Consider the following 12167-nt stretch of genomic DNA (forward strand, 5'->3'; position numbering starts at 1 on the left):
CTGTTAGCACTTAAATGGATGTGTTGATCATTGAACCTGGATCCATAGTTGCCAGAGCTGACATCAGAACTGGAGAGTAAAAATAATTCTAAACTTTGCTGGTGTTCAGTATCTCAACCTGAGCCTGAAACAAAATCTCACCACCTGAAATGAGTACAGCTGGTAGAAATGGTCTCTCAGCATTGTATCTGACCCATATTTAGCTCATCAATAAACTTATGTGTGTTCATCAGTGATGGTTTTGTTTTTCAGCATGGAATCCCATACACTGTCAGCACATTGAATGCCATAATGCTATTAACAAGCCAGCAGTGAAGGTAATGGACACTTATGCACCCCTTAGACTGTGCCCATTGAGGGGCTAAGGATGTCCCAACAGTTGCTGGAATAGTGGGGTTATCTGTCATTAAGAGTGAACAAATGAAGGGATGGCCGCATCTCCAAAATACCTTCTATTCAAACCATGGCACTGCCAAGTGTAACCAAACCCTACAGCAACCCCTGTATCCCTACCGTTCAATTGGTTAGAAACTTTTCTCTAGTTTGCCCCTGGAACGGGGATTTCTTCTTAACCCTGCTATAATTCTGCACCCAGAGACAAGTTGCCTCCCCTCGAAGAGACACATTGCCTCCCATGCCCCTTGTACATTGGACTACCTGGATTGTATACACTTTATACAACCAGAGGCCTTAGCGTGCCAGGAGCAAAGTGTGACCAAGGAAAGGTGGTCCCAAATTGGCCCCTCGTCCTATATAAGATAGCCCTGCCTGTTGGAACAGATGCTATCTGTCTTTGAGCCACTGTTACCATCCTTCAGCTGCAGGACTGGAGTGCTGGGCAACTGTAAACCTAAACAGTACATTGCATTCTGTGCAGGGTAGTTAAAACTTTTGACAGCAGAATACTGGTAAAAACCACTATTCTCCCTAGTTTGGGTTTGGTGTTCCTGGGTAGCATCTTCATTCCTCAAATAGCTCAGGATGAAGGGTTAAACTACTTATTATGCCGAGGACGTTGTCAGTGTGCATGTACCTCGGGTTACAGACGCTTCAGGTTACGCGTTTTCAGGTTGCGTACCGCGGGAAACCCGGAAGTACCAGAAAGGGTTGCTTCGGGGTTTCGCCGCTTGCGTATGTGCAGAAGCACTAAATCGTGCTTTGTGCATGTTCAGAAGCACCAAATCGCATCATGCGCTTGTGCAGATGCAGCGCTGCAGGTTACGAATGCTGCGGGTTGCGGACGTGCCTCCGTCACGGATTACATCCACAACCTGAAGTTCCACTGTAATGGAATTTTTTTAAATAAGAAAATTAATGCAAACCAGGGGGGGGGGATTTTCATCAGAACTGCAGTGCATGGGGAGGGAAAGTTTAATCCTCCCTTTGGCATCTGTGATGCCAACAAAGAGTGCCCTCCATGCTGCAGTGGGGTTCCCGCTGACCATGTCATTTGCTGCACTGGGAAGGGGATTTTTGTCAGGATCATCGCAGCTGGGAAGGAAAGAGTCAACCCTCCTCTCTCCATGCGCTGTGGTTTCAATGAACATTTCCCCCTGTGCCTAGTACATGGTCACTTGATGCATGTTAGGAGTAAAAATTTGTTTGGTCCTAGTTGTCAGATAGCTCTGAGTGGATACGATAGCATTTGAGCAGAGCGGAATGTATGACCTCGTGACAATTAGAGCAGAACGTACAGAACATTACAGAAGACTCAGGGAGACCACCCAAACTGATGTCCCTGTGTTTAGCTCCCCCACCCATGAGTAGTACCACCCATTTCCTATGTTGATATCATGGCATATCCTGTGATTCCTGAGCAGTTACATATCAGGGGTTAACAATGACCCTGAATGACTCTAATGCTCCTTTCCATCCAGTAAGTTGCTTCCACATTTCAGAAGACAAGCGGATCCTGTTGTCTCTTAATATTGTAGTTTAACAGCCTTTTCTAGCCTTGTCCATCCCAAATCTTGTTTGTGCAGAAGCTCTGCTTTAGTTTGCAACTGACTTTTCTCCATAGAGAGCTCTGCAAACATTCATACGTTCTTCTAAACCAAAGCCCATTAGCAATGATGATATTCTATCTTCTTTCGCTGCAACGTCAATATCCCAAACAAAACATTCAGCTCACCTGTGCCATCTTGATTGATGAGCCTTTCCCATATCTAAGCACAAAGAAAGCTGGTAAGAATGCTTGAGAGAGGCTTGAGGCTCATGAACACAGATTCCCTTTTGTCAGGGGAAGCAATGAGGTGTTTGGGTTTTTTGGTCACATGCAGGGGATTTGTGTTCACTGACTAGAGCACATTTCTGGAGAGAAACTGATTCTGTCCTTCCTGTGTGTTTCAGATGTGCATAGATCCTTCCTTGTCTGTGGCTTTGGGTGATAAACCACCCCCTCTCTACCTTTGTGAAGAATGCAGCCAGAGGATTGCAGGGTGGGTAGACTTAAGAGAGGCCGACCAAACCAAAAGAATCGTGCTGAACTTAAGAAACCTCTATCCTAAAAAGCTATGCAAAAACTTTGGAACCCGAATTAAGTCAAAAGCCACACAGCTTTCTTTTAAGCTGAATGGTTAAGTACTGAAACTTCTAGAAATCAGAATAAATCAAGGCACGTTTGCAAGTAAGTGCAAATGTTATTTGATGATTGAGCATGGTAAACCAATCCGGTCTGTTTTATTAGACACCCAAGTCTGTGTGGCATCACAAGAAATGATTTTTTTTTTGGAGGCATTTCCACTCTTGCCAGAAGTTGCTGTCTCCTGATTGCAAAACAGCCCAGTTTACTTTGGAGAGGAAGAAAAAGGATTCGCCAGATGTTGCAAGGAATGATTTTTGGTTCAGGATGAGTGACGGCAATCTGGGAAAAGCAAATTGTTCTGATGGAAACCTATATCCACAAGAAATTGCTCAGGTCACTTCTGATTTTGTAGCTTGGGGGGACAATTTCCCCTCTGCCTTTTGAAACACCCCCCCCCCCGGAGGCGTGAGATCTGAAAATGAGACCGCAGCAGGGGCAGAGAGGATTTTTGTTTTTGTTTTTAAAAAACTTACCTGCACCCCAGGGTCCCAATCTAAATCAAGCCCTAAAAAGTTGTGTGCAGGACAACACATCTAGCTTGGCTCCGAGGGGGTCTGATAGGGCCTCCTCACATCTAAACCTTACATTTCATTTATTTATTAAATATATTACGGGATCTGTGTGTAGGTGCCATGACACTGAATGCCCAATTCCGATATTGTACAGAGGAGACCTCCTGATAGGATAGTACAGTAGAACCCCGGTTGTCGAATGTAATCCGTTCCGGAAGACCGCTTGACTTCTGAAACGTTCGACAACCGAGGCGCAAAGGGCCGTCGGCAATTTCAATGGTGAAAATTGAGAAACGTGCCTCGGGAGCCGTTCAACTTCTGAGGCGCGTTCAAAAACGGAAGCAATCACTTCCGGGTTTTCGGTGTCCGGGTTCCAAAATGTTTGGCTTCCGAGACGCTAAAAAACCGAGGTTCCCCTGTACCTGTGGGAGGCCCTCATCTTTAGAGTGCAGTGAGAAAGGGGGTGAGAAAATATTTCAGGTATCCTAGTCCCAAGCTGTATAAGACATTATACACCAGAACTAGCACCTTGAAACCTGGTAGTCAGTTGGCAGCCAGTGCAATTCCTTGAGCAGCGGTGTAACATGCTGGCCCCAGTGAGCATTCAAGGTACTGCATTTCACACTAACTGCACCTTCTGGACCAACCTCAAGGGCAGCCCCACACAGAGTGCATCACAGTAATCTATCTACCACCCAACCTTGGCTGCATAGGATTAGGTTATAAACTTGGGGGCACAAAATCATGTATTTCTTCTCCATGCATCAGTTATTACAGGGAAGGGATAACATGACTTTGCATCTCAACAAGGCGTTGTTTTTTCCTTCCGCGAGACATTTAGAAGGGAGCCTTTTTATAGTGCAATAAAATCGTAACAGTGGTTGCCATTCAGTTTGGCAGGTTGGGGTTTAGAGAAGCACATTTTAAAATACACCACGGCTTCACCACTTTAATAGCATTTTGCCTTAGTTTCAGAGTCCAATAATAATAAAAATTTAGGGCAAAGAAATGCACATTTACTAAAAAAAATTAGAGCAGAAGGTGCACTTCTTATTTTTGCCTGCTGCTTTATAGCGGCCTTGGCATCACAGCGAGGCCATTTGCAGAAGGGGAAAAAGGTAATTTAATTTTATAGAAGTCATCTTGGTGTTGAAGTCATCTTTGATTTAAACCTGAAGCGAAAATAATTAAATTTGCTAGGAGGCCTGGCTTTTAAGCAGGAACAAACGATTTAGATGGTAGAGCTGTTTGTTCTCTTTTTATGTTGGGATCACACCCGTGGCCATCTGAGGATAGTCGAAGGTGCTCTGTATCTCTTCATCTAATTGAGAATCTTCTATATAAGCTGCAAAAAATGAGTAGAACGTAGCAGACCTGACATCAGTACAGCGGTAATGTGCTTATGATAAATGCAATGTGACAAAGTAGTCCAGTTCAGAAGTAAAAATTACAGAGATAGATACTATCCATAATCAGGAGGAGCCCAGTCTGCGCAGTTTAAAAATGGCTGTTTCATATTTTATTTTATTTTATTTTATTTTATTTTATTTTATTTTATTTTATTTTGGTGGTGGTAGGGGAAACACATCATAAACGACTCTGATTCTTTCCTTTCCTTTTAAGGGATCACAGTGAATGGTTGATTGATGTTCTTTTACCACAAGGTAAGACCATTTAAAGTTGGATAGCAAGTACTAATGGCAATACCGTGATATGGGTGTTTTTATAGAATCATAGAATTGTGGGATTCTAAGGGTGCTCAAAGGTCATTCAAACCAAGCCCCTGTATCATAGCTTGTGGGTAGAGAATGTGGCATGCATGCAGGAGGCCCTGAGTTCAAATCCCTGGCACCTCCAGGTTTTTTTTTTTAAAAAAACCAGGCAGCAGGTGATGGGGAAGACCCTCTGTTTGAGACCCCGGAGAGCTGCTGCCAGTCAGAGCAGGCAATACTGGACTAGATGGTCAAATGGTTTGAGCTGACATAAGTTCAGGAATGATCAGAGTTGTAATTAAAGATGCCAGAGAATCCAGACAAAAGTGGGGAAGGAAGCAGAAATAGAAGCAGTTCAGTTTCCGAAATGGAAACCAGTCAAGCAAATATGATCAGCCCCGCCCCCGGGTGCACAGCATGTGAGCCGCTCCGGGTGCCGGAGCAGCTAGCTCCGCCTCCGGGCGTAGGAAGGGGTGAGTGCTGGGTGTTGGCCGCCCCGGGTGTCATCACTGAGGCGGGTGACCGTGCTGCCCAAAACGGCAATGTGGGGTTTGCTGACTCCGTGGAGGTTCCGCGCAGCGTGCCCTGCCCCGGCTTGCCGCCGCTGGGCTGGAATGGAAACTGCTGCCTTCTTACATTCCTGCTTCAGTCCTGCAACATCTGAAGGTCCTCAAATTCCCCATCCCTGCACCGCTGTATGAGATTGAGCAATACAAGTTAAAAGTAGAGCTTGACATAAAACATGCGATGTGTTGTAAGCAGTCAGCAGCAAGATTCAAGGTGCACACTAAAACCAGTTATACATTTTGAGACAAAGAGTTAATTTAACATACAATGGATAGGGCAAAATGCAAGTAGTAGTGGCTTTGAAGAAAACTATCTCACTCTCACTGCATTTGCCTAAGGAAGATTGGCAAGGATGCTCTGACTTGTTTCATTGTATCCAGACTACTGGAAAAAAAGTGGGGGCCAAAACACATTCAGTGATGTACCCGTATGTGTTGTCTTCCATGAACAAATGCTGCTATTGAAAAATTGGGTTTGAAGTAATTTGTAATAACTGGCTATGTTTCCATACCATCAGGGCTTTTTTTCAACTGGAACTCAGTTCCAGGTGGGCGCCATTGACATTCTAAGAGAATGAGGGAGGTGTTCATGTTGAGTTCTGGCACCTCTTTTTCTAGAAAAATAGCACTGCATTATTATATTATATTATATTATATTATATTATTATATTTAATATAATCTTCATGCAGTGCTGGGTGTTTTGTGCAAAGCAGAAATGGTAGCAATATTCTGGAACCTGGTAAATGCTAGGTCTTGACACCCTCTGGTGCTGATCCTGTTTTTGTGTACTTCACTAACCCTGAACATTTTGGGGGTAATTTGTTGTGAGTTTGGCTAGTGCTTCTTGTGGTGAAATCCAGATTCTAGTAAGCACTGAGTCAGGTGCCAGAAGTTCTACTCCACAGAGGCCTAACAGTTTTTTTACGAACCCAGAATTTAGTGGCGCTCTCCATTCCAGCTCTTCTCTTGGCTCAGACTACTTTTACCATCTCTGCATCTCTGTCTATATCTCTTCTTGTGCATATTGCTCTCCGATGAACTCTCTGACTTCTACCTCTGTATGGAGAACAGGGTCATGTTACTACTCCTTGTGTTGGATTGGCTAGAATCATTTACCATTTCCATGCAGGTGGGAAGCGGGGAACACCTGCCATGTTTTAGAACTGTAAGAGAAATAAACTCTGGATTACAAAAGACATCCCATTCTAGATACTTGCAAAGCTTAAACCTGTTTAGCTTTGCAAACAGAAGTACAAGAGGTGCCTCATCCTGGAAGCATTCTATATGGCTAGCGGTCTGTTTCCAGCACACAGATAATAAGAGAAGCTCTGCCGGATCAAACCAGAGGCCCATCTAGTCCAACATTCTGTTCTCAAAGTCTCCAACCAGACATCTACTGTATGTAAATGGAGGCATTAGTGCAATACAACTCTCCTGTTAACGATCCCCAGAAACTGCTATTAGGAGACATAAAGGTGCTGAATAGGCAAACAAGATTTTTGACGGTCACACTATCACCACCTCATGATTCCATTGTCTCTAGAATATCTTTAAGGCCCCAGATCAGCCTGTCAAAGGAGTGATCATAACTGTTTTGATATTCCGTTTACCTTCCCATTACAGCCGAAATTTCTGCTATATGTCAAAAGAAGGTAAGACTCTTCCATCTATGTGATGGGGCATCACTCTCAGCTTTTTATTTCTGTCTGTGTGATTTCATCTCGTCGTCACACGCAGTGCAAACATTCTCCCATTGTCGCCGTTTTTGGTTAAGAAATGGAGGGTTCTGTCGTATTGGAGTCTGTGGAATGTTGCTGGAAAGTGTTGACATTGTGCTTCTGATTAGTGGGCGTTGATATTCAGTGGCTATTTTAAAGCGCTGCCTTGTTGCCATTCATTTCACCTTGTGCAGTTCGGTGTGAGTGCAATCCACAAATAATTGTTGTGGCACGAGGCCCATAGGAATGAATGGAGATTACAAGGATAATTTAAAGGCTTCAGCAGAACAAAATGAAGCATGCTTACAAGTTTACTTTCATCTAGTGATTCCTTTTAGCGCCTCAAATGAACAATTGGTTCTCGTTTGCTCAAACTGGAATTTCTTCAGACAGGCTTTGCATCTTGGAGTTGTCACTACTATTCTATCAAAATAGAATAGTATTATTCAAAAAACAAACAAACCACAATATCGAGGCACTGCTTACCTTCCCCCCCATATGCCATGACTTAAAGGAATGGTGGCACAATTAGACCTAGGACATAGCTATACAGCTGCAAATATAACATTTTAAGTGTGTTTTAAGGGTATTATACAAATTTGACACTAGCTGGCGATGGTGAGATTATGGCAAATTCAATATATTTTTCAAAATGTTTTTTAAAAGACCTTTTTCACAGTGTTTTTTTATATGTGTCTAGATTCCACCCTAGAGCAGGAGAATGAAGATGGCAAGAGGAAACAAGAGATATCTTGTTCACAGTTCCGTGTTTCATTGTGTATGGCAGACTTGTGGGGTCTGCTTTATTTTTTTAAAAAAACCTAGTACCTCAACATGAACCAAGCGGAGCCATGTATGAAATTGTGGGAGCAGCCAGTTGCAAAATGGTGGCCCAGGGAGTAGAGCGAGTTATGGTACCTCCTGCCCTCTGGGCTTTTTAAAGTCATCACGGTAGTTCCACACTATACATTTAAAGCATATTCAGCACTCACATAAAGCACATTACTTTGCCCAGATAATCCTAGGAATTGTAGTCCCCCCCCCTCACAAAACTACAATTTCCAGTGCCTTTAACAAATTGCAGCTCCCAGGATTATTTGGGGGAACTCAGATGCCTTAAATGTGTGTTGAATATGTTTTAAATGTTTAGTGCATATCTTGACTGAGAGGCCTGGGAGCAGAATGCTGAAGGGTCCTCATTTTACCATGTGCTATAAAAAGGAGAAAATACCAATGTAATCATTTCATAAAACATATGCATTTGACAATTGAAGCAGTGTTAAGAGTCCATGTTGCTAAAACTGAAATATATACACCCTCCAACAAAATTGGAATTCACTTGCATTAATACCATGTGCCATCCTAAGCTTATTTTCTCTGAAATGAGCCCTACTGGTTTTGATAAAATGAATTTAAGTGATGTTATTTATAGTAAGTATTCCCCGACCATCTTTTAAAATACCAGGGGTATGATTTAGTGTTTTGGAGGGCATACTTGGAATTTTGCAAAAGTGCTGTGTGTTGCCACAAAATGGGTCCCACGTGGGAGGGCATAGCCAGTCACAAAATGGCTGCTGCAGGGTGTGTGAGAGCAATCACAGCATTCCCTCCCACAACAGGACACCCATTTCACCAAAGGCAAATGGGTAAGGCTAAAATACAAATATCATGCCCTAGAGCTTTAGTGAAGGGCAGATCTGGGGAATATATCCCCCTCCCCCCCCCAAAAGCCAGTCATTTGAAACCCATGTTCTGCTCTTGCAGAATGCCCATTTCACAGAAGTCAAGCCAACCGATTTTGCCAAATCGCATCCAAGTAAATGCGTTTCTCTCCCTCCTGCTGGATAAGCTGCTAATTCTTTGAATAGATAGCTCTTTGATTCTTCCTCTCAGTCACTGTGATGGGCTTAATGGCACTTACATTGCTTCTTTCCAGAACTGTAGCTCGCATGTTAGGAGGGCTGTTGTCACGTGTTTCTCTGCCGGCTGCTGTGGTCGCCATGGGAACAGGCCAGTGCGCTACTGCAAACGATGCCACTCCAACCACCACAGCAGTGAAGTCGGGGCAACGGCCGAGACGCATCTCTACCAGACATCGCCGCCTCCTATCAACACTCGGGAGTGTGGGGCTGAGGAGCTAGTTTGTACTGTGGAAGCTGTTATCAGGTAACCCACGGCAGGCAAATGAACACAAGTGGAACCCAAATCCTGCTCTTGTCTGTCCCGTTCCCTGTTCCATCCGTGCATGGGAATCATTCTAAGCTCTTAGAGCTCAACACGGTAGCGGGTGGCGCTGTGGTCTAAACCACTGAGCCTCTTGGGCTTGCCGATCAGAAGGCCGGGGGTTCAATTCCCCACAACGGGCTGAGCTCCCGTTGTTCTGCCCCAGCTTCTGCCAACCTAGCAGTTTGAAAGCACGCCAGTGCAAGTAGATAAATAGGTACCGCTGTGGCAGGAAGGTAAACAGCATTTCTGTGCACTCTGGCTTCCGTCACAGTGTTCCGTTGTGCCAGAAGCGTTTTAGTCATACTGGCCACATGACCCGGAAAGCTGTCTATGGACAAACGCCAGCTCCCTCGGCCTGAAAGCAAAATGAGCGCTGCACCCCATAGTCGTCTTTGACTGGACTTAACCGTCCAGGGGTCCTTTACCTTTACTTTTACCTTTAGTATTATAAGAATGTAAGAAGACCACCAGCAGGAATCAGACAAAAGGCCCATCTTTTGCTTTTGATAAAAAAAATTATTGAAAATTATAGAGAAATAAAATGACGCAAAGAAAAATAAAAAGGCACAAAAATGTGCAGAAAGAAAAACAGTATCCCAATACATATGTAGATATTAATAGCCTACTACATTTTGTATTGGGACGCGGGTGGCTCTGTGGGTTAAACCACAGAGCCTAGGGCTTGCTGATCAGAAGGTCGGCTGTTCGAATCTCCGCGACGGGGTGAGCTCCCGTTGCTCGGTCCCAGCTCCTGCCCACCTAGCAGTTCGAAAGCACATCAAAGTGCAAGTAGATAAATAGGGAAGGTAAATGGCATTTCTGTGTGCTGCTCTGGTTCGTCAGAAGTGGCTTTGTCATGCTGGCCACATGACCTGGAAGCTGTATGCCGGCTCCCTCGGCCAATAACGCGAGATGAGCACCGCAACCCCAGAGTCGGTCACGACTGGACCTAATGGTCAGGGGTCCCTTTACCTTTTGTATCATTCCAAATATTGTCATGTTTATCTGTCTAGTCCAGCATCCTGCTCTCGCAGTGACCAGCCAGACGTTTATGGGGAACCTGGAAGCAGAAAATGAGTGCAACAGCAGCAACAGATAACCCCAGATTGCACCCGAAATAAGGCTGCAATTCACAAGAACAAAAATAGAGCCTGCTGGATCAGGCCAGTGGCCAGAACTGAACCACCCTTGCTGCCTTACCCCAGGCATGATCAATATTGTCCCCTGATTTCAACTAAGTATTGCCCAGATTAAATTTGGGGCACCCAGTCCCCAACCCTTCTCTACTCCAGTTCTCAAATCCTGAATCACCAGCCCCTTCCCTCAACATATTCATTATTGTTTTTTGTGTTTGGCCTTACAGCCATATGTATATACTGACGAAGAATGTATTTGGAAACAGGTGCTTTATGCTAGCTACTCCACCTGTTTTTGCTCATTAGCATTTAATGCCGAATACACGACTATTCACATGAACTGAATTTTCAAATCAGCCTTTTTGTGCATATTTTTGTTTTTGTTTTTGTTTTTGCTTTAGCCTACACTTGCATGCCTTGGTTTTTGTGCATTTGGGAACCCTGCTGCTCATTCTGCAGAGTTGGAGTCATGCAATCTCTGGAGAGCCACTAGTTCCCCAACCTTGCTATTCATAGCTGCCAAGTTATCCCTTTTTTACAGGGATTTTCCCTTATGCTGAATAGGCTTCCTCGCGAGAAAAGGAAAAACTTGGCAGCTATGTTGCTATTGGACTACAACTCCTATCATCCCTACCTAGAAGGACCAGTGGTCAGGGATGATGAGAGTTGTAGTCCAACAGCAAGTTTGAGAAACACTGAGGGATCCATACCTGTCCTTCTCCGGCAACTTGGATTTTGCTGGACTTCAGCTCCCAGCAGCCCAAAGCAGCATGGCTAAGGGAAGATGGCAGCAGGGAAGATGGGAGTTGTAGTCTGACAACATCTTGAGAGCATCATGTTGGCTGCTACACCTTCAGAACAAATGGGCAGCATCTCCTGATGCAGCAAAGCTTTTGCCTCCTCCTCCCATTGCATTTCAGCAGCCTAAACGCCACAATATAATTTATCGCCAGTATCCATATTTTGATTCTGCAATGCTATTCTCTGCTTAACCCGATTATCCTTTCAAAGCTCAGCAGGAGGGAGGAGACTGGATAAACCCCACAAACTTCTTCCCTTGGGCTGCAGGCACTAATTTGTTTCATTTCATTTTTAATTCCTGCTATTTCACTTCAGTGGGTGCAAAATAACACTTAAGAAAAGAGAAGGAAATGTAGGTGCATTCTCGCTAATTAAAAAGTGTAAAGGGGGGGGGGAGAGGAAGTATGGCACCGAAAGCAGATAGGAGGTAACAGCTTCAGGAAACAATGAATTTAAGCAGCTGTTTCAGATGCCTGGAGAAGAGGAGGTGAGGAGAAGGAATTAATAAAGCCTTTGACTGTTGCAGTTTGTCAGTTTCAACTGCTGCTTTCCCTCATCCCTTTGAAGAAACAACTTGCAGGAAGTAATAAAATTAGAGCAGTGGCTTTTGGAATTAGAGTGAACATGAGGGGGGAGGAGAAAGGGGAGAACAGCCCACGTGATTATGTCGCTCCCTCTGCAGGGATGAAACATAGCGAGACAAGACGTGCAAACCAGGAAAACTACCCCCTGAAATAAAATAAAAAAATTCCTTCAGTAGCACCTTAAAGACCAACTAAGTTTTTATTTTGGTATGAGCTTTCGTGTGCATGCACACTTCTTCAGATACAGTGAAATGGAAGTTTCCAGGCACTTATGTAGAGAAGGGGTGGGGAGGGGTGGGGATGGGGGAGGGGGGATCACTCAGAAGG

The 12167-nt window shown here is 44.3% G+C and overlaps 1 protein-coding gene across 6 annotated transcripts in view; it reads left to right on the forward strand.

The window, feature by feature from the left end:
* UNC79 (unc-79 subunit of NALCN channel complex) overlaps positions 1 to 12167 on the forward strand; it is a 155601-nt gene that overhangs the window by 54169 nt on the left and 89265 nt on the right. For all 6 annotated transcript variants that reach the window (XM_035106977.3, XM_035106932.3, XM_088672873.1 and 3 more), the window contains exons 8-12: positions 253 to 317; positions 2350 to 2438; positions 4720 to 4760; positions 6999 to 7027; positions 9030 to 9259. In XM_035106977.3, coding sequence (XP_034962868.2) covers positions 253 to 317; positions 2350 to 2438; positions 4720 to 4760; positions 6999 to 7027; positions 9030 to 9259 — 454 coding nt within the window. The remainder of the gene's footprint in view (positions 1 to 252; positions 318 to 2349; positions 2439 to 4719; positions 4761 to 6998; positions 7028 to 9029; positions 9260 to 12167) is intronic.

Source organism: Zootoca vivipara, chromosome 1 (genome assembly GCF_965207765.1).
Source record: "Zootoca vivipara chromosome 1, rZooViv2.hap1.1, whole genome shotgun sequence".
NCBI lineage: Eukaryota > Metazoa > Chordata > Lepidosauria > Squamata > Lacertidae > Zootoca > Zootoca vivipara.